Source organism: Phyllostomus hastatus, unplaced genomic scaffold, assembly GCF_019186645.2.
Source record: "Phyllostomus hastatus isolate PE091 unplaced genomic scaffold, TTU_PhHast_1.1 phas_scaffold_78, whole genome shotgun sequence".
NCBI classification, from domain to species: Eukaryota; Metazoa; Chordata; class Mammalia; order Chiroptera; family Phyllostomidae; genus Phyllostomus; species Phyllostomus hastatus.
The window spans coordinates 112692629-112720626 of NW_025334041.1; the positions used below are offsets into that span (position 1 = coordinate 112692629).

Genomic DNA, 27998 nt, shown 5'->3' on the forward strand with positions numbered 1-27998 from the left:
TTATTATTATTATTGTTATGCTTATATAAAATAATGATCTTATTACAGAATAAATAATTTCAAAAGGTTTATATGATTATTAAACATAGATGTTATATATATATTTTTTAATTTTAAAATATTTTGTTTATTTATTTTTAGAGGGGGAAGGGAAGGAGATAGAGAGAGAGAAACATCAATGTCTGGTTGCTGGGGGTTATGGCCTGCAACCCAGGCATGTACCCTGGCTGGGAATCGAACCTGCGACACTTTGGTTCGCAGCCCGCGCTCAATCCACTGAGCTACGCCAGCCAGGGCTCATGTTATATATATATTTGATACCATTTTCCTTTGTATGCAGTTGAATTATTTTTAGATTATTTTAATTATTTCAATAAGATAAAAATATTTTTTAATTGTAATTAAAATTTTAAGAGCCTGTTGCAATGAGAACAAAAATGTAGCAGTACCTACATCACAATAACTGTAAGTTATGAAACTCTGCAAGTTGGATTTTTTGTTCATTTCTGTACTGAATAAATAAAAATTACTGTCATTCAAATTAAGTAGAAGTAAGCTTAATGGCTTGCTCTCTAAAACTTAGTTGGACAGTCCCCACAATTCCTTAGGGTTGTGGTAAGGTCACCATTTAATGTAGTTCTTGCTTAATAAAATGCAAGACACTATAGAAATAGAAATAACGTTGCCTGGGTTAATATAATAAAAATGGGAGGGGAAAGCATGTGGGAATTGATAGCCTTGATGGTTATTAAGTAGACCTCTTGCCCTATTCTCAGTAATATTATGACTTACTTTGGCAAATTAGTGTTTGTGACATGGTTTCAATTCCTTAAGTGGAAGATATTATTTCAATCCTAAATGTGTTTTCTTTTAATTTATTTATTGATTTTAGAGAAAGAGAGAGATTAATGGAGAGTGAGAAACATTGCTTTGTTCCACTTATTTATATATTCATTGGTGGTGTCTTGTATAAGCCTCGACTGGGGATCAAACCTGCAACCTTGGCATATTTGGTCAACACTCTAACCAACTAAACTAACTGGTCAGGGCCTAAATGTCTTTTTAATTCTTCTTCAGATCAGCTCTTTCCTTGCCCTCTTTTTCACTGAAGACAAGAATTTTATAGTTTGTGTCATGTTAAAATGTAGGGGTTCTATTTTGTTAGTACAATAATTCTTTGGGAAGAAACTAAAGAGGGCCATTATCTCTAATTTTCCCTTTTCCAGCTTTCACTTTCTTTTTTTCCTGCATATTAATGGGGGGGGGTAGGGCTGGAATGAAAGGTGGAGCTTGAGGAAAGGCAGCTATTTATTGTTTGTAGGGGAGGTCTGGGATAAAGTCTCTTGACAAAGATTCATCATAAATTTAAATATGTGGTGAAGCTCTGAGAACTTTTACTTTGCAAGGGTATTTTAAGAACTCATAATTTTACTTATAATTGTTTTTCTTTTCCCATCTTCACTCTTTATAAAAGAGAGAACTCCCAATGCTTTGGGAGACAAACACTTGAACACACTATACTGTATGCTTTGCATATGTCTGCATTTATTGGTTGCTTTAGACTGTAGACTCTTAAGGATATGGACTATACCTTGTAACCTCCCTAGCCTGAAATACAATGTGTATAGATGTCCTTTTCTTTAAAAAAGTTAATTAAACCTTTTTTCCAGTATCCAGCCATATTTTTTGTAAAGATTTCATTTATTTACTTTTAGAGACAGGGGAAGGGAGGGAGAATGAGAGGGAGAGATACATCAGTATGTGAGAGAGACATCAATCAGTTGACTCTCGCATGCCCTCAACTGGGGACCTGGCCCGCAATCCAGGCATGTGCCCTGACTGGGAATTGAACCAGTGACCTTCTGGTGCTCAATCCCTTGAGCCACACCAGTCAGACCTTAAACTTTTTTTTTTCTTGCAGTCAGTGACTTTCTGTATACTTACATACAGAAAGTATCTGTATACTTACATACAAACATATCTGTTTGTGACAGATATGCAAAAGAAATGTTTTTGCATCTAATTGTCCTGTCTTCCAAATATTCTTAACTGAGTTTTTAAAAAAGCATATTTGGTCTAAACTGAGTTTTATCTTTCTTTTTCCTACTCAGGCCCAGATTGCCTTTCTTCAAGGGGAAAGGAAAGGTCAAGAAAATTTGAAGAAGGATCTTGTGAGAAGGATCAAAATGCTGGAGTATGCTCTTAAACAGGAAAGGTAATTCATGTAAAACAGAAGATAGTTTTAAATATTGGAATAATTTTTCTGTCATTCCTAAAACAAATCCAAATTTTAATACTTTATACTTCTGAATTCAGGAAGTATTATCTGTAATAGACATTTATAAATGGTTGTAATATGTTAATTTAATTGTATTAACATTTATTATTAATGACCAATAAACTGATTTATGTGATTTGAACATTTTAGCAACATTTTCCCTCCTCTGTTCTCTCTTAAGAAACATATAGTTAACTATTACTATCCATTTCTTTATAGAATTGAAGTAGTTTTTGAGTTGTAAAGGAAATTTCTATAATGCTTATAGCCCTTTTCCTGTTATCTAATATTATTCAATTTGATGTATTTTCTTTGGAAAAAATTTTCCTGGCAGACTATGTTGAGAATCTTTTTATAGACATTTTTTGTATTTTGTTCCTTTGCTATCAGCTATTGATATCTCTCCAGAAGCAAATCTTACCTTTCTAGTTTGCTGGTGCCTGAGATACTCAAGTAACGAAACTTGGGTTTTAAGTCAAGGACAATTCACAGATGAGAGTTTCGTATGACTTAGGTTCATTTGCGTTAACGGTTGATGGTCTTTGGATTTTTGTATATATCAGCAGTGCGAAATAGTTCTTTGTTTTGAGTACTTGGTAGATGGTATTGAAATTCTCTGTTTTGCTTTATTGTTGGTGATCACATGTATTTCTCATTATTTTCATGTTGATTAATGGGCTGTTTGCCACAAAACTACTATAAAATAGCATTTAACAGATGATATTTATGAATATCAAGAAATAAAGAAGACTTTATTAGAACTTGTGTTCACCCTTATGTGCATCTTTAAATGGCGTAGGAGATTGAAAACAGGTTGACTTCTTAGTGAAAAATAAGTGGTTCATTTCCTTTAGAAGTTGATTGAAAAGAACACCGTATTGGAGAGATGGGGAAAAGACTTTCAAAAGTAGTAGTTTGGGAATATTTGATGTTTTAAGCTCTCTAAGTTATAGGCATAAGCAAAGAGAGAGTAATATTAAAATGGCAACTATTTATTAAATGTTGTGTACCAGGCCCTGAGGCTTAGAGACAAAATAACTGGGTAGAATTGTAGAGTTCGGTGGAGTAGTGCTTCAGGTCTCTCAGGTGTGTCTGATTCTGAAGCCTGTATTCTTTACTGGCACAGTATAGTATCTCGTGAGATGGAAGAATTGAAATACACAAATACTACAGTAATCAAGAATATTGTGTGTGTGTGTGTGTGTGTGTGTGTGTGTGAGAGAGAGAGAGAGAGAGAGAGAGAGAGAGAGAGTGTGTGTGTCTTCTCATTAAACATACTAATCTATGCATCCAACTTAAGCACTGTGGTGGGGCTGAGTGTAAACATAGGTCATAGTCCTTGCCCTTCTGTGCTTAGAGTAACTGGAGACGGACTTGGAAACCACATGGTGCGGTGCAGTCTGATGGGTGCTCTGGGAGAAGTCTGTAGCCCAGAGTGGAGTCACAAAGAGGGGAGTGGTTATTTCTGTCTGGCAGGTGGAAGTAGAAAGGAGGGTGTAATTAGAGGAGGTGAGACTTGAACATCATTATAAAAAGTAGTGTGTTTGGCAGATAGGTAAGGTGCAGGAAGTAGAAAGGATATGTTTCTCATGGAATAAAGCAGTCTGGTGTGTTCAGAAATTTGTAATTACTGTGCTTTGGAGGGAAGGACATTAGTTGTGATTTGATAAGTGATCATGGAGAGCCTAATGAAGAAATTAAAACTTTTATCTTACACACAATAGGGAATATTGAAAATTTCAGAAACTTTTAAAAATAACCTCAAACTAATAGAAGTTGCAAGACTTATATACCACTTTCCCAGATTCATTAGTCTGACCACATTTTTAATATATTTTTAATTTCATCATGCACATTCTAGCATATTTTTTTCCAAACCATTTACTACTTAGTTGCAGACATTACTTCTCCCCTGAATTATTCTGCTTATATTTCCTAAGAGCAAGGACATTCTGCTGTATAATTACAGATTATTATCAAACTAAGGAAATTTAATGTTGGTATTATCTAACATAGCCCATATTTATGTGTTTCAATCACGATCTTCATATAATTTTTTTACCAAATGTCCCAATAATGATATTGATAGGTTTTTTTTCCTGGTCCACAATCCAGTCTAGGAATACATATTGCATGTTAATTGTCATGTGATTGAAAGGTTTTAAACACGGAATAGTGTGAAATAGATTTTAGAGAGATCATCCTGACCTCCATGTGAGGGATGGACTGGAAAAGTCTGTTAATATGGGCAGGAAGATTTTAATCATGTATGATGAGAAATGATAACATAGTAGCTACAGGAATAGAGGAGGCATCAACTCTGAAACATTTTAATGGATAGAATCCATAACAGTCTGGAAGATGATTGGGTATAAGGGATGAGGAAGAAAGATAATTTAAGAATGATTCTCAGGTTTTCAGCTTGAAGTGTGTTTTGGAAGTTATCAAATGAATTAAGGATAAGAATTAAGAATTAAAGGATAAGAATTAATGGTTTAAAGGCAAATATGGGAGAGGATTCATGTACAGACATGTATACATCAATATTGTAGGTAAAGATGTAGGAGTAGTTGAGAAAAGAACAAATATTGTGGGAAAAGAGAACTACAGGAAATGGAAATGTTTGAAGAAAAGGCAGAGGAAGAAGATCCAACAAGACAGTGGTTGGAAAAGGAAGGAAAGAACAGTCTATTTGAAGCAAGCTAAAGAAAGTGGGAGTATGACAATTGCAGATTCCAAGTAAACTGTATACTAAAAGTAGTCATTTGGATTTGCCAGTTAGGAGGAGTGTCTTGGTATCCTTGCCAGAACAGCTTCAGTGAGATAGCAGGAACATAAACCAGATCACAGTAGGTTGAAGGGTGAGAAGGATAAAAAAGTGGAGACAGATATAGTTGCTTATTTTTCAAGTAGTTTAGTTTGGAGAACAGAAGAGATAAAGAACTGGCCTGGTCTAGGGAAGATTTTTTTTTTAAGCTAATGGGATTCTCCTGGAAAAGAGTACCTGATTTTGTATCTTTTGAATTTCATGGAATGATTTGAGATTATTCCTGATGTAATGGCTCTATTGAAGTATAATAAAGGAATACAAATAATTTCTTTGTGAATTAGAGCTCTTAAACATTTCCATGTCCATTGAACTCACTTTTTTAAACATAGATGTTATACCCTGCTTAAAAATATCTGGCTAATTCCAAAATTCTTCGTGGTAAAGCCTTTTACATCCAGGCTCCTTTCTAGTCCTATACATACACATACACATATAGCGCGCGCACACACACACACACACACACACACACTGCTAGCTGTTTTTTGATCCACTTCATTTTGTTTGTTTGTTGTTTTTTACACTTAGAGGAGCTTGAAGATGTTCCTTCGGACAGAAATACCCTCTGCATGAGTTTATTTGTCTGATTAGGAAACTAATAGTGTTTTGAGGGTTAGCTAAAATCTCACGTGTTACCTTCTTTTTGGTACTTCTGCTTGACACCACCATGGCCAGAATGAGATAATTCCTCATCTGAGTTTCTATAACAGTTGCTATAATTATTGAGTTACATTTCTGTTTCTTAGGCATCTCCTTGCCTCCGCCGTTATAACTGATGACAAACTGCCAGTTGTTTCCAACAGCCAGTACGGTGCCTGGCATGTCATGAGAATTCAGTAATAGTTCATTAAAGTTAATCAAATTATTTTTAAGGGAACAGAGCTTGTAAACACAGCAGTTCTGTACTTATTTTGTCTTTGTCTAATTTTTTATAAAGTATTAATTCATAGTGTTTTATTTTTGTCATATATATTGCATAGAATATTTTCTATTCCTTTTTGTAGCTGTTGTGATTCCTCCTAAAACCACTAGAATGCACTATAGTACAGTATTTTGTATTTGAAAATGTTTCTCTTTATATGTATATAACAAAAGTATATAAACTAACATCATAAAATTTTATTGCTACTTCTATTTGGTTCTCAGGCCAGTCACTTTCAATTGCTGTTTTGACTTCGAGGAGGTATTGTTACTTTGAGTCAAATTAATGTCTATAAATCTTACCCTCTTACAATCAACATTATTACAAGTACATTGAAATAGACTAGGAAGTGTTTAGTATGATGATGAAATATTTGATTAAGAGGAGCATTGGGGATAGAGAAAAAGATGTTCTGAATAATTTGGGACAAAAAAATTTTTTAAAGAAATAGATATATATAGTTAATTAGCCAAATAACACAAAGTAGTTTCCCTTCTGAATCATTTCACTGATTGCCCTTCCAAAAGGAAATCTTTTTAACTGATGTATTATGTATCATGTATCCTGCCAGAAATATTCAGTGCATATGAAATATATATAACATACATATGAAATACGTATGTACATAGTATTTTATACTTTCTTTTTACTTAGCTTAGACATCAGTCTGTGTTAGCAAATATTCCTTTTCCTTTTTAATGGTTACATATTATTACAAAAAATTTTATATATATGCAAAAATAAAGACTATGATAAAAAATACTGATGTACCTACCACCTACACTAAGAAATAGAACATCAACTGTCTATAATTTTTATAGGTTTTCTTAAGATTCCCCTACATGTAAAACATTGGTTTTTTTTCTGTTGTAACTATAAAATAATATGAAGAATTCTAGTACTTCATACATTTGAGCAAATAATTTTCATTTTCTTTGTACTTTCCTTGAAATATAAAAACTTTATAGTAAGTGCTCAGCTAGGTTTTTATAAGGGTAAAAATAACTTTCAAAAAAATAACTTTCAATTTTGGCTATATTACCCTTTCATTACTTTAGTACTTAAGTTTTCATGTTATTGTTATTATCTCAATCTCATTATATTGAATATTTATTGTAAATGGCTGCAATATTTTGGGGAAGCAAACAAGTCAAAATATACTAATACATCAAGTAAGTATGGCCATTTTTACTTAACCTTAAAAATTTTTACCTTATCTAGATTATTTTTCTGGTTTCAGGTGGTTAAATCTGTGATGGTTAAATCAGGTTAACCAGAAATAATAACATACATATAGCTTTTAAAAGAAAATAGACAAGAATTCCTGTTCATAGTTCTTTTGAGTTTGTCCTGAGAAGGCAAAGGGTACTTTGACTATTTGGAAAAATTCTTTCATTCCTGCTAGAATATTTTATTCAACATTCATTATTTGGGCTGGTTTCCCCTACCTCCTTTGGATTGTTAAATATAATGCATACTTGGCAAGTATAATTGCCTGACAAGGCACAGAGTATTATAGATGATTTTTCTTTTAAAAAAACTCAATTTTGAGAAAGGTTAGTCTTTTATAAGTTTATTTTACAAGCCAAACTTAATTTACTGCTTTTGATAATAGAATTATACTCTGGTAGTCATCAAGAAAATTTAAATACAACAAAAACTAGAGTATTAATATAGTTCATTAGTACGTACAGAAGGAAGATGTATAGTTCCTAGTGTTAGTCCTTTATTATAATAGCGCTTGATGGCATAACAACAAAAGAATAATGGCAGACACTTTTGTATTATAGCTTTGACACCTTGGAAAGCTGTGGGCCTTTGAAAGTTAGCTGGGACTGCTGCATACTAATGACTACTCCTATTACATATCTCAAAGTTTATTTAAATATGTTTTAAGATGGTTTGTATTTTCTCATTTCTTTGTTAGAGCCAAATACCACAAGTTGAAATACGGGACAGAATTGAATCAGGGAGATATGAAGCCTCCAAGCTATGATTCTGGTAAGCTAATTTTAAAGGAAGTTCAAGTGATTAAAAAGAAGTTAATATCCAATATTTTGTAGCAACAATATTTATAACTGCAAATTAATTTTTAGTTATTTGCATATTAGTTAATTTTGCTGACCTACTTATATTTTGGCACTAATCATGTAGTGTCATTTAGATCATTTTCCACACCTTCCTTTATTCCCTTCCCCTTTCTTTTAGTTCCCCATTTTCTGCTTATGTTTTACACTTGCTGGAAGGATTAGAATTCATGGGGTAACTAATATGCATCAAATAACCAATTCTTCCTGGATCTCTCCAGTATTTATGGGAACTTTGAGATGTGCAGTACAAAGTACATCATGCTCTGAAATCCTGAAAGGGAAAGTAGGAGCTGTGGAGGTAAGAGATTTCTACTTTAAGTACAGGAGACCTCCTCATCCCATAAACCTAATCCCTCAGTTTCAGGTGTAAAATTGTTTTTGGACTTTGTCACCCCCTGCAGATTCTGTAACCAGATCACACCTCTCTCTCTCTCTCTTTCTCTCTCTCTCTCTCTCTCTCTCTCTCTCTCTCTTTTTTGTAACCAGATCGTCTTTTAACTGCTGAAACATTTATTTTTTGTGTGTTATTTCTTCTTTTTTTAAAAATCTCCACTTGAGACTATGTTTATTGATTTTTAGAGAGAGAGAAAGAGAGAGGGAAACATCGATGTGACAGAAAAGTATCGAAAGGTTGCCTTCCGACTGCGGATTGAACCTACAACCTTTTGGTATATGGGATAATGCTCCAATCAAATGAGCCACCTGTCCAGGACTATGTTATTTCCTCTTTTTCTTCTGCTAACTTTCTCTTTACCTCACCAAACAATACAAAAATAGTACCTGTAAACAATCAGATATTAAGGAATATAGATATAATTTACCTATTATTAGTATAAGGGAAAGGTAAGACAAATTGTTCAGAAATTACCACCATGTTTCAGGTGAATGTGTTTCTGACATAATTTCAGATTAAATTCATGGATCAAATAGCTGAAGATAACAACTATTGTTTATATCATTTACTGATACCTGCCTTGTACCAGGGACTTTATGTGTGTTAATTCTTAAAATAGTTATTCTATAAAGATAGTATTATCCTCAGTTTAACTATGTGAAATTTAAACTCAGAGAAGTGGAGAAATTTGCCCAAGGTCACACAGCTATTAAGTAATGGGAATATGGATCTAAGCCCAAGTCTGTCTGACTCTAGAATTCATATTCTTCCCATTTTACAACGCTTCTTCTATTTTTGACAATATATAAAGAATGTTAGAAAATAAGTTCTAAATGTGCTGCTAATTTTATAGTTCAGCGTAGTAATGTTATTAAATGCTTCCATAGTTGAATATTGAATCCATGAAAATGAGAGTGATACCTGATGATTGGCATATTTTTTCTTTTGCTTTTTAATTGTTTTTTTACTTTGGTGTCTTTTCTTTTAACTTGAGGTGTACTTAAATTTTTAAAAAGACAAAAATATATTTTCTTTTATATCTAGACTTTTTGTTAAAGACTGTCCTAAAGTTAAAGTATATTGCCTAACTTGAAGGAGTGATTTTAATCAGTACTTTTACATTAAAAAGTTTATTTCCTAGTTTTTAGATCAATTTAGAAGTATAAAGACTTATTTGCAATATATACAACATGTTTATAAGTAAACATTGTGGTTCAGTAGGAAAAGTTTGGGCTTTGAAATCATATACATGTAAGTTTGAGTGTACTCTTTGACACTTTAAATACCTGTGATAATTACATAATCTCTCTGAGGTTGCTCCATTCCTTATAGGTATACTGGGAAAAATTCCGGAAATAATTCCTAACTCCCAGGTTTATTTTCTTACTATGCAGTACCTAGTTAGTACCTATGATCACTCTATCTATTGATCTTTCAAACTACCTGTTCAGCTTACAAATATTTAATATGTAATATTTGATATACCCAGCACCAAATTTTGTGAGTAAGATGATAATACCCTATTGGATTTTTACAGAGGAGATAAGAAAAAAGTGATTCTAATAAAATGATGTGTATAATGGGGAAGGTATTAGGTTTTGTGTTACAGAGCACAGTACCAGGGGAACCAAATCTAGCCTTATGTAGTCAAGGAAGGCTTATTGCAGGAAGTGACGGTAAAGTTGACATCTGAAGGACAAGTAAGAATTAGAGAAAGCAGACTGGCTAAATATTTGTTAAACTAGAGAGGTGGGAGAAAGGCGGAGTATTAGCGGCAAAGCTTCTGAGTTAAAGAACATGGCACATTTGAGAAATGAAATAAGTCGTTAGTATTGGGAGCGGGGAATGAGTATTTATAGATGCAGCTAGAGAGTTAGCTGTGGAGGGAAGGAACAGATGGTAAAATATGTTAAAAGGTCTTGGAAATTATGTTAAGGAGTTTACACATTATTCTAAAAGTTATGAGAAGGCATTTGAAGGACTTAATTCAGATTCTTGTTCTCAGATTTGCTCTTTGATCTGGAAGATGGATTGGAGAGAGAGTAGTAAAATTGGAAATGTGAAGACTGGTTAGAGGGCTGTTAACAGCCACTTGGGTAGATGAGGACGGTACCTGAAAGTGTACTAACAATGGAATTGAACGGAAGTGGGTGTGTTCAGAAATATTTAGGAAGTAAAATCTATAGGAATTCTTTTTTTTCTCCTGAGAGTATCCTCTTTTTTTTTTTTTTTTTAGGGATTTTATTTATTTATTTTTAGAGAGGGGAAGGGAGGAAGAAAGGGAGAGAAAAACATCAATCAGTTGCCTCTGAACGCAACCCAATCGGGACCAAACCAGTAACCCAGGCATGTGTCCTGACTGGGAATTGAACCAGTGACTTTTCGCTTTGTGGGTCGGTGCTCCAACCAACTGAGCCACACCAGTCAGGGCAGGAATTAGTTCTTATTTAGATGTAGGGGAAGAAAAAAAAGGAAGATCAAAGATGACTCCCATACTTCTAATTTTAAAAACTAGGCTAGACATTGATTTGGAAGAGAGTGGGTTCACTTCTGGATTTGTTAGGCAATCAAGTGAAGGTGGCAAGTAGACAGGTGTGTGGGTTTGGAGCTCAGACCCGTGGTATGGGCATGACATGCATATTTGAGAGGCTTCACCATTTAGTACTGATGACATTGAGGGTCCCTGGAGTGGAAGGCTCACCCAGAGACTTTATGCAGAGTGAGAAGAGGACCTAAAATGGAATCCTGAGGGATGGCAACATTGAAAAAACTGATAAAAAATAGAAACCTGAAAAGGAAATTCATAAGGGTTGTCTTAATGGTAGGAGGGAAACCAGTGGAAGCCAAATGAAGAGACAGTTTTCAGAAGTAATGACTCTTCAACAGTACTGATTAATGCCTGAAGGGCTGAAGAATATTTCTAGGGTTCAGTGACAAACAGGTCACTGAAAACTTTATTGTGAGCAGTTTCAGGAGAGAGGTGAGGACGGAAACACAGACATGAGTGAAAAATGAAGACTAAGTGTGGTCAACTTTCAGGAAGTTTAGGTTGTGAAGGTGAAGGAGAGAGATTAGAAGGCAACAGCTGACAGGACACAAGGGGTCAAGGAATGTGTGTGTGTGCATATGTGTGTGAAATACTTCTTAGAGGAGGAGCAAATAAAAAGGAGAAAGATATAAAAAATAGGAAGGTATCTAAAGAAGTGCTAGGGGTTGGGTTCTGATCACAGCTAGAGAATGGCAGGAGGAGCTTGTAAAGTTAGGTGTTGGGTTTCGCTATGTTGGTGGGTAACTAATCTAGTTTGATGTACAAGACAAGATTATTTCCTAAGAGTGTGTGAGAGGTGTACAAAAAGTAGAGAAGGTTTATTATGAATGAACAGCAGGACAAATTTGCTAAGAAATGGTAGGATTGAGAAAAGCTAAGGTCAGGTTGAGGTGTGTGACCATGAGTCTATACAGAAACACTGGTCTGTACACTTATTAAATAGACTGAAAACAGTTAATAGTTGAATTCATGGAGAGACAAGGGGACAAGAAAATTGAGTACATTGGCATAAGAGTGGTTGAAATGATAGACTGAACTAAAACTCCAGAGGGAAGGAAGTGAAGATAAAAGGAGCCTAAATGGCTAAGAATAAGGGGATAGCTTATGATCTAGAACAGGTCAGCACACTTTTTCTGAGGCCAGATAGTAATATTTGGGCTTTGTAGGCTGTATGTTTGCAGTTGCAGCTACTCAGCTCTCTGCGGTAATATGAAAGCAGCCACAATATATAAATGAGTGGGTGTGGCAGGTCAGATTTGACCCACATGCTGTAATTTGCTGGCCTCTGGTCTAAAGTTCCAGCAAAATCAGTTAGTGAATGGGGAGTATTGAACCTGAAGGATACGCTCAGAGAGTGATTTTGTGTCTGTGACAGTTCTTTGTAATGACAAGATCTAAGTAAGGTATGACAGCTAGAGGGGGTGATGGTAGCTTCTACTAGAGAAGCTCAAGTGGATCACCCACATGAATGGGTGATCTCTTCACACAAGAGGACGTAAAAGTTTGGTTGTGGAGGAAGCATGTGAGCCTGGTTTGGAGCACTATTATCAAGGGGTTTGTAGATAGCTGATAAAGCGGGACTAGGAGAGGAGGGCAGGAGATAGTATCTCCAAATGGGGAGAAGCTTAAGGACACAGGAGTTTTCCCATTCTTGTTCTTTTATTCATTTACGATTTCTAACACTGACAGTGAGACATTTTCTAAAATATTTTTCACAAAAAAATTAGTTTCACCTCTGACTTTTTTGTTTTGTTCCACTTCCAAACCCTCACATTTCCCCTTTAAGAGAATATTACCCCAGATTATGTTAAAATCTATTTGTCTTCCATATTTTCTCTTATTTAATATTAGAAGCCAGATACTTAAAATATATTTTTATCCAAAGTGACAAGTTCAGCCTTTTAATTGAGATGTTTAGACATTAAATTTACATTTAATGTGGCTATTGATATGGTTAAATTTAAGGCTACCACCTTGCTGTTTGTTCAGTCTGTTTTTTGCTTCCTTTTCTTCTTTTTCAAATTTCTTTTGGATTAATCTAATAATTTTTATGATTCCATTTTTGTCACTTTTGTTGATCTATTAGCTGTATAACACTGTTATTTAAGTGGTTGATTTAGGTTTTATAAACTTACTACAGTTTGTCTTTAGGTGATAATACACCATTTCATGTGTCATGAATACTTATAACAGTGTGCTTGCATCTGTTCTCTCTGTCTTTCTGCAGTTATATTTGTGTTACAAACCACATACTGCATTATTTTTGTTTCAACAGTTAATTCTCTTTTAAAGAGATTTGAATGCTATAAAAAGTATATATTTTCAGTACTCGTGTTCCTTTGTATGGATCCATGTTTTCTAGTATCATTTTCCTTCTGTTTTATTAAGGACTTTCTTTAACATAGCTGGTAGTATGGGCTGCAAATAATGAATTCTTTCAGCTTTTGTGCCTTGAAAAAGTCATTATTTTGCTTGCGTCGTTTCTGATGAGAAATATCTTCTGTTATCCTTACCATAGTTCTGGTGTTTAGAATGTGACTTTTTTCTCTGGCTACATTTAAGATTTTTCTCTTTATCTTTAATTGGTTTTCATCAATTTTATTATGATTTGGCTTGATGGTTCCCACTCCCCAAACAGTGTTTCTTGTTGAGTTTATTGGATCTATGGGTTCATAGTTTTCATAAAACACTCTTCAGCCAGTGTTTCTTCAGATACTGCTTTCGCTTCTCTCCCTGTGGTGTGCTCTGGCAATGCTATCAAGGCAGGAAAGTGGAGCCGTTGCAGGGCTCACCATTTGTTTCCTTTCCCCCAGAGAGCCTCTCTCAGAGATCACTGTCCTTTGCTCTCCTTTCTTGTCCCTTAGCTATTGTTTCATCTATTTGTTTTATACTTGTTTCAACCAGGAGAGTAAGTTTGGCCCTTGTTACTCCAAGTTGACTAAAAGGGCCAGTCAAATGCTTTTAATACTACCAAGAAATATAACTCTTACCCACTTTAAAATCCTCACTTTTGTATAGTCACTTTTTTAACTTGATAAGGTAAAAATGACTCTGTTAGTTGATGACTACTTACTAACCATTGGGAGTTTTGTTTAGCCTTGATAAAGTGTAGAAAAAATCAAGTTCACATATGCAAGAGTTTTTTGTTGTTTTTTTTTTTCTTTAAACCTCAGGCTTTTTTGTTGGTGGTGGTGAATGCCAGATGTTACTCAGGGAGTCAGATTTTATCTCAGTATAAGAATATAGTTTTTTTAAGAGTTTGAAAATACATTCTTATTTGATTTGGTTTATTTTTATTAAGTATAACTTACATACAGTACTATTCATTTTTTTAGTATTTTCACAAATAAGTGCAGTCTTGTTACCACTGCCTTTTATAATTGACCCCTTCCTTTCCCCTCTCATCTCCTGGCAACCACCAACATGTTTTCTGTTTCTGTAGTTTTGCCTTTCCAGAAAGTCATAGGGATTCCAAAATCATACACAATGTGGCCTTCTGATGCCAGCTTCTCTCACTTGGCATAATGCATCTGAGACCTCTGTGGATGTATATGAGTAGTTTGCTCCTTGTTCCTATCAGTATTCCATTGATTGGATGTGCCGTACTTCAGTAACGTCACTAGCTGCCAAACTAGGGAAAGGCAGTTTTGCTTATACTTGAGGATGGTGTAGAAAGGATGTAGGCCTATTCTAATGGGGAATTAGATGACCTCAAAAGTGCTTTTACAGCTAACATTTTTAGTTTTTTGAAATGTCAGTGTAAATGTTCTTTCTTGGCAAGTATAGGTTGGTTACTCACTTGGTGTAACAAGAGGACATATTGGGACATATTATTTTATACACACAGTTTCTGAATTTGTGGGTCAGTGGAAACAAGATATATCATTTTTCACTAGTATTGAGAAATTTGTTTTGCCTTTTTTTAAAAAGGAAATGTATACTCTCTGATGTTATCCCAAAGTAATTCTCCTTTTTGAGTTAACTTAGTCCCCCTGACTTCCCTTTCCACCCTCTCTCTACTCTACTGCTATTTCTTTGGTGTATCACAGAGCTTTGCACTTTTCATTTTGGGAGAAAAATGAAAGTGCAAGATCTGATTTTTTAAATTTACATATATTTCTAATTTCTTAAAATTGTAGTGGTAGAATATGGAGAAAAATATGTGAGCTCTGGAGTCAGACTTGACTTCAACACTTACAACTCTATTACTAACTTAGAGACCTTACAATTAACCTGTACAACTCATTTCTTATCTTTAAAATGAGGCTAGTAGTAACACCTGTCTTCTGAATTTGTAGAGATAATTTATACATTTTTAACACAGCATCTGAAACACAGTAAGTGATATCAAATGTGATAAAACAAATATTCCCAGTCTTTCTTATATCTTCACTTGAATAAAACCCTATAAAGATCACAGTTTCTTATAGTTGGATCAGGATTGATGGAAAGTGTCAGCTTTTCTTGTATTTTTAAAGTAGAGCCATAGTGTAGTTTAGAAATTCTTCAGTCCAGACTTACTATGGAGAAGGCTGTATTTTTTTCCACCTTCTTGAAAGGATGCAGCTTCTACCAAATAATGAATTTAAAGCTTTACAAAGTCTATGAGATTTTCATTCAAAGATTGTCTAAAAAAGAATACTTAAGGTTTTTATAACTAGTGAAGGACACAGATTTGGACTGAGATCACTTCCTGTCTATTCTTTAATCAAACTGGCCTTTAAAAAAAGCAACCATTCCTCAGGGTATTTTGTTCTAATTTTGATGTGGTGCTTTATAATACTTTTATTGGGCTCTTACAGTCTGACTTGATTTGGGTAGGTCTTTGTTCTGGAGGAAAATTCTCAGGCTGCCTAAAGATTTGGAAAATTTATTTATTTTAGTTCTACCACTCTGAGAGGAATCCAGTAGTAATAATGAATTTAGAGTTTTGTTATGGAAATTCAACTTAAAAACATAATTTACATTGTCCTAAAACATACTTTACAGTGCACTTTTACATATTCTTAACCTTGTACATTTTTTGGAATGTTTTTTATGAATCAAGATGCCCTCTAATGTATATAACAAGTCAGTTTTACTATGATTTAATGTCTTCTAGATGAAGGTAATGAAACAGAGGTCCAGCCACAACAGAACAGCCAGTTAATGTGGAAACAAGGTCGACAACTACTCAGACAGTAAGTAACCCATGGTCAAACTGAAGAGGAGAAGCTTATACTTTTCGTGAGATTTTTTGTTTTGTTTTGTATTTCCAGCTCAGTAGGATAATTTATCTCACATTATTATACTGCTGTTGTGAAAAGCTTAAGTGAATTACTTTTCCTTTTTCATATTAAACATATTTCCCCTGTAGTGGAATTTATTTTTTTGTTAAATATTAATAAGAATTATTAAGGACAAATTCTTTTCATAATTTTAGCTTCATGAAAAAGAATACTGTTTTGTCCTGGCTGGTGTGGGTCAGTTGATTAGGTGTGGTCCCACAAACCGAAGGGTGACAAGTTCAATTCCTGGTCAGGGCACATGCCTAGGTTGTGGGTTTGGCTCCCAGTTGGGGCACATACAAAAGGCAACCAGTCAACATTTCTCTCTTACATTGATATTTCTTTCTCTCTCTTTCTCCCTCCCTTCCTCTCCCTAAACCCTCTCCCTTCCTCTCTCTCTCTCTCAAAAAACAATGAAAAAAAAATGTTCTCAGGTGAGGATTTTTTTTAAAAAGTACAATTTTAAGCTTTTAGATTTTATTGTATACTTAAATTTATAGTTTGAAGAATTCTCTTAAAGTTACTTTTGCATCTTTTATATGTGAATATACAAGTTTTAATATGTTTAATCAGTATTAAATTTTGTTTGCTTTTAACCTTCCTATTTTTGATTGAAGAACTTTTGATTTTCCCCAATTTGCCACTATTGCACTAACATCTGCTTTCTCCTATGAAATGGTTATTTGAGACTGTAAAGAGGGAACAGAGCTGGGTTGAGGTTCAGATGTCAGATGGTGGGCTAGGGCCACACCAGCTCAGTGCCTGGTCCTTCCATATCACATTTGAAACTGGCATTCAGGTCTGTGCTTCAGTGAAGTGAAATTTGCTGCCTGTTTTTGACTTTTGAGGTCACTTGTAAATAGTCTAAATCTGTGATTTCCAAAGTGGATGTATGCCAGCCACTCCTTTTAATGACAGGAAGAGAATAGTGAAATGTCTCCTTATATCTATTTTTCATCTACTTGATGTTAGAAGAAAATGCAGTTTCACTAATATTTAATAAATGGGGTTTTCACTAGTATTCTCACTTAGGTGTTAAATATGTTTTTTGCATTTTCCTTTGATAGGTGTTCTTAATCTGCTGGTTTTTTTTTTAATGAGAAATTGTTATAGTAAGTAATCCAAGAGATATTTTCAAAAACTTTTGAAGACTGATAATCTTCCCCTTAAAGGAAAGGTGACATTTCATCATTGTAGGAGGAACTGTTTAGTAAAGCCAACTTATCAATGGAAAGTGCAGTTTTTCAAACAATTATTTGTATTGTGATTTTGTTACCAAAATGAAGTTGATGTGTCAAATATTATTTGTTAAAAATGGAATAACATAATACCTTTCTGTTAGTTTGCAAGAACAACTGAATAAATTTAGGAAAGTTAGAAGTTTATTACCCAGATTTTCATTAAAACCTTTCTATAAATATTGAATAGGATTGAAAAATAAGTGTCTTTATTTGAAAGGTTGCACTTAACTCCATTTTGGTCATATATCTTTGTAAGGTATCTCTTTGAGCTGTAGTAACTGTTAATACCAGATCTTGAAACAAATTGACCTTAGAGTGGTTATCTTGTCTACCTTTGTTTTTTCTTTCATCCCATAGACTGATGTTTATTTATATTAATGTCTAGCATTTGTCTGTCATGTTTATTAATGATGCAGTCAGTGACATTTGCCTTCTTCATGTTCCTGGCACTACCACTTTGGGTGGGGGGCTGGTCATCTTCTTTGTTACTGCATATTGAATGCCTTGTATATACCAGGCACTGTATTAAGTATGTCTCTTTTAGGGGAAAGAAAGCTGAGGTTCAGGAGAATTCAAGTAACAGGAAAAAAGTGGCAGAAATGGGCTTTAGACCTAGGTCTTACTCGAAATGCAAAGGCTTTTCTCTTTTTTCTGTGCTGCTGCTTCTCTGCAACACGCCCCCCTCCCAATGCACCCAGATACCCCACATTGCACATTTGAACATTTCGATTATGATCTACTTTTTTTTATTTTACAGTTGCCCCAGGCTAGAAACTTCCCTGTTGAAGTGACTCTGGAATATGATATGTTCTTGTATGTCACGGAGAAAACTATATATGCTAGAAATATTCTCTTTAGTTTTCAGTTGATCCAGTGACACTGTACATCAGAAATGTAAATAGACTATTGGTTATGATAACTACTGTTATAAAATAGTAACTCAGTAGTATCTGAGAGTGAGTTTACTCCAAAACTGCCTAGAAGAAAGAATGTGCTGTTAAGGAACATCTTCTTCTGATAAATATAATGAATGGTCTATTGTATAGTTCTTTGATTTTTCTCAGTGACTGTAGAGACTGGTACTGCAAGAGACAGCTCCATCTGCAGCTGGAAGATTATTTGTTAGCAAGTCATACTAGCATAGTACTATACTGTTAAGTTTTATGCAGGAAGTGAATTAAAAAGAATACTTTTGTTTACGTTTTGAGTTATAGAATGCTGACCTAATATGGCAGAATTGTAAGGATCCTTTCATACACAGGTATCTGCAGGAGGTGGGTTACACAGATACTATTCTAGATGTGAAGTCTAAACGAGTGCGAGCTTTGTTGGGCTTTTCAAGTGATGTCACTGACAGGGAAGAGGACAAAAATCAAGACTCAGTTATAAATGGCACAGAGGGTGAAATTAAAGACACAGCAATGATTGGGTAAGTATTTTATCTGGAAAGTGTTTTAGCTATGATTTTAATTTTTATTAAATGTATTTGGTTTATGGGTGATATGATACTTGTACTGTTAGATACTGCTACAGAAATCTAATTAGTTCAATAAGTTAAAATTCATTTGGTAGAAGATAACATGTAGTGATTAGTGTTATTTGTGGTTATTTCAAGACTTTTAATTTAAGATGTTAGCTTGAAATTTTTGGATTTAACACAGGTTTTAATGCCTTGAAGCTCAGTCACTTATTATAAGAACTTCATAAAAGATCTTACTTTGGAAATTCAGTTCAAATCTTTAAGAATGAAATTTCATTATCTCTTACCCAAAAGTCATATAAATACTGCAGATTCTCTAGAAGTAAACCTTATTTTAGCCACTTTTGTTTATCTAATAATGATGTAACTCGTCTTTCCTTTGAAAAATGTCTATTTTAAGTATATATTTTTCATTGATAGCGTAAGTGTGAAAAATTCAGTAGCTGTTTGAAATACTTTGTTTTGCTTTTTTGGATCATGTATCATACAGTTATATGTAATTCTGTTAAAATGGTCATGAAAAGTTAAATAGGCGATTCTTTATTGAAAAAAAAGTTGACAGGATTCTTAAATAAAAAGCCAAAATCTCTGTGAAAGTCTAAATATGATTTACTTTATTTTAATGTTTATTTAGTCTGGAAGAATGGTTTTAATTAAACTCTCAATATGTTCTAGTGCAGTGACTTTCAATATGCAATACCTGATATTTAGTCAGGGACACTGACTTTTTTTTCCTTAGATTGTCAAATAAAAAAGATGATGACAGCCAACACAACAATAGCTGTCCAGTGTGAATGAATTAAAATCACACCCAATTTTTTGTCAGATAGGTCAGAAATATATTTTTCAGTGTGCCGCAGAATTTTAGTAATTACTTTGCATGTGCCATGAGATGAAAAAGGTTGAAAATAGCTGTTCTAGTGAGAACATAATTTCTGTTATCTAGGACATAAACTGAAATTGGAAGATTTAGGTAAATGTTCAAAAACACGACTTTTGTAAACAGATGTCTTTGGAGTCTTCTTAAATGTATTCATTAGTAATTAAAACTACATTAAATTGCTTTCATAAATGTGAGGCACAGAGCGTTTTTCTGTGTAGACATGGACAGTGTAGGCATTATTCCTGGTTATAGTTTTACCTAAAGTGTGAAGTCATTCTGAGACCTTCTGAAAATTCAGACCACTCCAGTTATCTTGTGTTTTGGCCTTGACCTGCCTTTTGAAGCTGACAAGGGTATCATTCTGAATGCCTGATTTATGTAGAAATGAAGAATAGGGTGGGAAAACCTAAAACATAGCTCAGAGCAGATTTGAAATTTATTATTTATCTGTGTTGAAAATTTTGTTCATAGCTGTGGATAAATTTTGTCATGGAAAAGCCTTCTAATCTAAAACATTTTTTAATGAACTAGAGAGAAATCATCCTTTCTAGCCATTAAGAAATTGTTTATTAAATTTATTTTTAGAGAACTAAATTAAAAGCTTACGTATTTGAAATCATTTCTAAAAGAATGTTCACCAATAGGATGAAGTTTTGTTGTAATGTTGATTTGACTACTATATTGTATTTAGTAATTTTATGTACACATTTGCTTTTTTCTACTCTTTAGCTGTTCAGAAATACAAGATTTCATCAGAGAAAAATGACATATTTTCTAGTTATTTTCTGAGTTATGTGTCATAGGAAGAGTTGCATAGAGGAAAAGAATAGAGAAAAGTAGTGGCAGAGATGAAAAATTTTTTTAAGAAATAGATGAAGGTTAACTTAGGATCAAAACACTTCTGATTCAGAAGTGGGAGTTCTTTACATTAGGTTACCATTAATCTAAATAGGTAGGATTGAAAAAAACTTTAAATAGTAATCACTTCCTATATTGCTTTTCCAATTAAAATTGAAGGAAATATAATGGATAAGAATCAGTGTTGTTCATGATGTAATTTGAGGAGTCATAGTTACAATATAAACAGAAGTTAGTGCATCATATCACAGACTAATTCTTATGGCAAGTTTAAAAAATTAACTGAGCAAGATGTACATGTTTTAAACCAGGAAATCCGAGTTAACGGATCCTGCCTCTGTGCTGGATAATTTCAAATTCCCTGAAAATGTAACTGCAGATTTCAGTGATGAAGATGAAGATGATGACATTGATGGACGAGAGAAAAGCATTATTGATACTTCAACAGTAAGTTGGGTAACTCAGATATAAATTTCTTAGGGACTATTATGCATACTTTAAAAATAATCCATGTCGTTCAACCTAAGTCCTTAACTTTTTCTTTCATGAATTTGGGGAAATTTAAAAGAATTTTTAATATTGACTTCAAAGTCAAGAATACTTTTAGTATAGCAGCTTTCTGTTCCTGCCTTATTCTTTGACTTTTTGTTACTCCATTAAACTTTGAACACTTCTGCAGAGCTGGTGAATGTGGTGACAGTGCAGTGTTACTGGTTGCTGTAAGACAGTGGAACTGTCAACTAATGGATTGGAGCTGTCAACTAATGAATGCAGTTTTGCTCTTGTCAGGGTTGCTTTGGCAGACAAGTTCTACAGACTTTTCAAACTCTTCCATTAGATTTCTTTAAGCTTGTTTAGGGATTTTGTGGAGTTTTGTTTACATATTTATGTTTATTGACTCTCCCTTGGTAGTCTCCTACAATAAGAGATGTCTCTAAATTGCTTCTTCTCCTTTCCCTTCTGTGTTCTGTCCCCTTCTACCATCTCCTTTCCCCCCACCCCACTCCCCTCTTTTCTTTCTCCCTACTTATTTTTTTAAAGATTGTATTTATTTATTTTTGAGGGGAAGGGAAGGAGAGAGGGAGAGAAACATCAATGTGTTGTTGCCTCTCACATGCCCCACACTGGGGACCTGGCCTGCAACCCAGGCATTTCCCCTGATTGGGAATCGAACTGGAGACCCTTTGTTTGCAGGCTGGTGCTCAATCCACTGAGCCACACCAGCCAGGGCCTTTCTTTCTCCCTACTTTTTCCCTCTTTAACTCCCTTATTTCTCTCCTATCTTTTCCCTTTTTCTTCCCTCTTTTCAAAGAGACGAGGGTGTGCTTTGTTTTATCTAGGAAAATGTTCATATAACCTCTTCTACTTTTATTTAGAAGGAAGAGGAATGTAAGGTAATGTAAAGACTAGATCTTAAGTCAAAATCCTTGGGTTTAAGTCTCATTTCTGTTACTAATCATCTATGCTTAATCCTTCAGGCTTAGCTTTTTAGTTTATAAAATGAGGATTATAATACATATCCATCTTATCCCCAGAGGATTCTGTGAAGAATAAATGAGACACTATATATGAAAATGATATTGTTACTGAACCAAAGTGGGGTTCAGCTGCCCACTGCCACCAAAAAGCAAAATCTAGAGGCAGAGGCTTGTAAGAAAGGAAAAGGGTTTTTATTTGAATACTGAACAATCTGGGACCATGGGGGACTCCCTGTCTCAAAGCTTATCGACTCCACAAAACTCAGACAAAAGGCAGTACCTAGAATTCCTGTTCCATTTTAAAGTACCACTTTTTAGAACCTGAGGTGGCTGCTAAGTGATCATCCAGGTAACTTAGCTTATTCCCAATTGCTGTCCAACTTCGGGTTGCCTGCTGGAGACTGTGCATGGAGCTGGCACCGCCGGAGCTGGCCATGCGACTTCTAGGGTCCCGTACTCCTGGGCCAGAGAGCGCATGAAAGCACACGTGAATGCTCCACCAGGTCAGCAGGGGAGAGAGATACTCTCCATGGTCCACGCGACTGCTAAGGTCATGAGCCCCATGGAAAGGACAGTTTAGGGTCCAAGTGCAGGTCCTGAGCAGCGAGCCTCGAGCAAGATAGAACTTCCTTTGTTTCCCTGTATTTATATTAGGTTCAGGTTTGTGATGGACCAGATGTTTTCTTAGAATAACCAATTAACTTCCTAAACTTTTACTCACTTTGGGTGGTCCGCTTCCCAATTAATCTCTTCTTTTCCCCAGGCTAGACTGATAGACCTCTTTGGTCCAGAAACCCACACAATTTTAACTTCTTTTGTGCTTGTGCCTGCCTTCCCCTAGTCCCACTCCCAATCTGGTACCTGAAAGGGGTAGGAGGACTTTGTCCAGTTATCTTGTTAGCCTTGTACATAGTCAGTGTCGAGAACTTCCTCCTGTTATCATCTTGCCTGAGGGTGGGGGAGTGTGCATTGGTTACCTGGGCAGTGTGGTCCCACCTGCCACAGAGCAGTGAAACTCAGTGTTGTTGCCATGGCCCTGGGCGATTCAGGAAAGTATTATCTGACTGCACTCAACAACCTCAGTACCCCAAGTAGTGTGCCTCAGTGCAGAAGTGTCCCAGGTTCCCTCTCATGGCCTACCTTCATCTCCTCCAGCATCCTCTGCTATTTCCTGCCTCAACCCACTCCCAGCAGTCTGGACAGCCTGTCTGTCAGTATCAATATGTTTAACTATACAGTGTTTTCTAAGTGTAACCTGTCTTTTTTTATTCCATCTGCTTCCATCAGAGACTCAAATTATTACTTCTAGATTATTGTTTCCCTGGCTCACTATTCAGTTGTGTTCTGCTCATACAGCCCTGCCATGGATATTACTTGAACTTTTAAGAAGTTACTCCTTTTTTATTATCCAAACAAGTAGTAATAACATGTGCTTTTAGTTACTGTAGTGTAAGAAAATGCCTAAACTTGCATGGTACTTTTTTTGTCCTAATAATTTAGAAATTTTGTGTCCCCTTGTGATTTCTATGAGATAATTGCATTGAGATATTATTTTCCTGTGAAAATAATGTATTCATAGCTCAATGGTAAATAATAACTAAGTATGATGCTTTAAGTTTTTTGTTATTATATCAGTTTAGATATTTAAAAAATCTGTAAGTTGATTATTGTGATCATTACCTATGGTCTCACTAGAAATTCCTAACTATAAACTGGTTTCTTTTTAAGTAACCGAATTTGCAAATATGCTGTCTTCCAGTTAGTGCAGGCCATAGCAATTCTGTGACCAAGCAATGAAGACACAGCTAATGTAAAAATACTTAACCCCATTGAAACATTGGACTCAAAAATTCTTGTAGTTCTGCAGGAAAAATATTTCTAAACAAATAATTGCTTTTTCACAATAGTTTTGTGAACTAGTATGATATATTATGTTAATTTTCACAGCTACAATCTAATAGTCTAACATGCCAAAAGGACTTAAAAAATCTAACTCTGGCGATGAATATGCATGACTTAGAAGATTTATTGCAGTACTATATATAAAAAGTGAATGGCTGAAAATTATCCTATTAAAATGTTTAGTAGAACAAAGAGGTTTTTAAAAATATTTTATTTCTTTAATCAAAATAGTTTATTAGATTCAACTAAGAAAATACAGAAACTTACAGCTCTTAGTAGCTGTTGGTTGTTTTCAAAAACTGTTTGTTCCTTCTTTCTTACTCTTTGCCCTTTGTTGGAGTTTTGATTGTTCTTTGAATTATATTTTGGATCATTTTTCTTCTCTCTGTGTCCATCTCTTTCCCTAAGATCACCCTCTTCATCTGATTTTTCTTTACCATTGTTATCAGTATTCTCATCACCGTATCATTTGTTAAGTGTAATAATGATCTTGAAATTATATATGCATATAAAATGTGATCAATTTTGAACTGCATAAAGGATAATGTAAGCAGCAACATTGTCTCTGTATTCAGACACTTTGGGAAGAAAAGCTAATGGGATTAAGAATCATGAACTGTTGTTTTAGTCACAGTGTAAAGAATCTCATCCCCATTTGTGTTATACTTCTTTTAATGCTTTCCAAAGTGACAGCCTATCCCTTTCCCTAACCTTAGCACCATATGCAGCCCTTAACTTTTTTCTTAAATTGATTCATAAGCTCAATGAAGGTAGGAGTGGGATGGAACCTTGGATATAAGGAAGAAACGTAATATATGTACTTATTACAACAAACTGCACCCATTCGTATTTACTAATCCTGCTCTCCACTGGTAACCACAGTTTACTTTTCTTCTATGTCTAGCTATTAAAAATACAGGAGTTTTTGTTTATTTATTTAAATGGGATACTTAATGGACAGTGGTTTTCAAATTGCCATTTATCTTCCTTCTTTGTTAATTTATATAGAGGAGATGAGTACCTAGAAACGTTTTTCCCAAAGAGTAAGTTTTGTGACTTAATGCCGTATTTAGTATGAACTGATGCTGGCAATACATTCAGACTTTGCACCTACAGTTCCAGATACTTCTGTATTTTCCCTGTCCTTTTTTCGTCAGGCATTGAGAACATAGATTTTCTGTCTATAGGATGTTGGTGGTGAATCCTCCAAATTCTATCTGATGGCCCATCAGGGTCATGAAAAGGGAGGAATCAAGCCTGTAGGCAAAGGAAGGTGGGTTAGGCATTGCATTTGTATCTGGTACTGTGGAGATCAGCGCCTTCTGTTGGTGTAAACTCTTCAGAGACACTTCTACCTTAGTATGCCTGCCCAGGGAAAATTAGAACAGATTATTACCATATGCTAATAATCTGGTTTGTGAATACTTATAAAAGAGTACGCCTTCAGGATGGGTTTTTTGTTCATATTCTGTCAAATTGATCTTGCTGTTTATGTTTGTCTAATAGCTTTGCTAGTTGGTATTCAGAAATACTGTAAAAATAAATGTATTTCTTGATTTTAGGGTAATGTTCTAAATAGTTAAACTAGTTATTCTAGCATCATTAAAGAATCCTTGATTTCTCCTATTCAGTTTTTGTGTATACCAGAACGGTTAAGGCAGATTAGGTTTTGTGCACTGTGCCAGCTTTCTTCTGTTGATAGTGGCGTCCTGGAGTGCTGCATTGAGAAGGGTTTCTGAGGCTCCATCCGGTCTTAGACGGACAAACAAGCAAGCAAAATATAACCAGAGACATTGAAACTAAGAACAATCTGACAGTAACCAGAGGGGAGGTGGAAGGGGATAATGGAGGAAGGGGGTAGGGGTTTCAGGAACAACTATAAAAGACACATGGACAAAACCAAGGGCAGGTAGAAGCAAGGCAGGGAGGTGGGGAAGGCTGGGGTGGGGGAGGAGTGGTGGAGGGTAAATGCAGACAACTGTAATTGAACAACAATAAAATAATTTTTTTAAATGTCATATATATACACCTCATTTTTTCTTCCTGTCTCTGAACTTTTCTTGTATATGGAGTCTCTGGCTCTCAAGTATATGAGGTTCTCCTACGTGCACATATAATTAAATTTGGTTATTTTTTCCTCTTGTTAAAAAAGAAAAAGAAAAGTACTGTGATTGACAAGTGGTATTAGTCACAAGCATGAGAACAGGGCCACCAAGTCAGGTAATGTTATCTCTTAGCATCTAGTTCTAGAGTCTTCAGTTCCATTGATCTGTTTGTTGAACCATTATCATTTGAAACCACTCAAAATAGTCCAGTGATAAAGTTTGATCAGATGCTATTTTTATTTTGCATGAAGTAAAGAAGCTGAGGTCTGGAGAAGGTGAGATACTGAGTCCATTTAATCAAAAGAAGCTGCAAAGCAGTTGTCCTAATTTCTTTGGGCTCCTGGTGGTGGTGACCAAAAAGGAGATAATTCATGAATAGTATTGGCATATACATCTCAAAAATCATCTCTGCATGTATTAAGCCTAAGTTTTAATCTTCCAACTGGTTTTGTGATTCCAGAGATGTTCCTAAATACATAAAAATAAGACATAACAGCCCTTACTAGATTTTCTATTAAATCTAAGTCAAGTCTCACTTGGAAACATCAGTATTTTAGGAAAAACTTGAATATATAGAGAGTTATTAGAGAATATTGATGCAAGATTGGGATAGTAGAAATAATAATGTGAACCCCAACACCCTGCCACCAACAGAATACCTTCTAAGTCTTGAGGCAAGAATTACTGAGTTTGTACTTTTTGTGAATGTAAGTTTTGTAAGGCAATGATGTATTAGAGCTAAAATTTATCATGGTTATATTCTGAAAGTTCTTGCAATGATTTACGAAGTGTTTTCTTTCTTCAGTTGGATTAGAATGTCTGCACACTGCACAAACGCATTCAAGAAATACAAGATTAGGTTGTGGTTCTAATAATACAGTATTTTAAGGATATATCTGTAATTTAAATGCATGTCTTATATCCCAGTATTTTCAATATGCGCTTCCATTAGTTTATTTAAAACAAGCCATCATTGAACAAAATTTAAATTACTACTTTAGAATGTGTAATGTGTGTATTTTTTTAAAGTGACATCTGTGTTTCCCACTGCTGAATAGGTATTATAGTTATTTAACAAAACAAAGACATTTTTGGAAGAAAATAATTGGGGTTCCTCCTACAATGGTAAAGGGATAACTTCCCCTTTATTTAAATTAATTTCATAATATATTTCAATTTAGCATATTTTTTTCATTAGATTGTTAGGAAAAAAGCATTGCCTGATAGCAGTGAAGATCGAGATACAGAAGAAGCTCTAAAGGAATTTGACTTCTTGGTTACATCAGAGGAAGGCGACAGTGAATCTAGAAGTGCAGGCGATGGAACAGACTGGGGTAAGGAAGGATAATGGGTCCAACCAGAGAACTTACGTAAATAAAGGAACTAATATTTTACTCAGAGGGCAACACCTTGAAGAACACTTTAATCTCTTACAGTGTTGAAATGTTGGACATCCTATGAACTTTTTATTACCATCACCTTTTGTCTAGAGGGTATATGTGTGTTCTAGGTATTTAAAGAAGTTTACACAACTAATTACCTCATTTAAAAAAAAGACAAATAATGCAATATGAAAATAATTTGAATTTATATATAGAATGGTCTCTACTTTCTGCCCAGACAGAACTTGCAAATCTAGATTTTGTGGAAATTGAGTATGACAATGCATCAGAGCAGCGATTTTCAACCAGTGTGCCACACAAATCTGTAAAACGTGCAGTGCCT

The 27998-nt window shown here is 34.7% G+C and overlaps 1 protein-coding gene across 1 annotated transcript in view; it reads left to right on the plus strand.

The window, feature by feature from the left end:
- Positions 1-27998, plus strand: part of STRN (striatin) — a 98312-nt gene that overhangs the window by 21521 nt on the left and 48793 nt on the right. Inside the window, exons 2-7 of the mRNA XM_045828539.1 lie at positions 2112-2215; positions 7955-8028; positions 16161-16239; positions 18829-18996; positions 21100-21235; positions 27472-27607. Of these exons, the coding sequence (XP_045684495.1) occupies positions 2112-2215; positions 7955-8028; positions 16161-16239; positions 18829-18996; positions 21100-21235; positions 27472-27607 (697 nt within the window). The remainder of the gene's footprint in view (positions 1-2111; positions 2216-7954; positions 8029-16160; positions 16240-18828; positions 18997-21099; positions 21236-27471; positions 27608-27998) is intronic.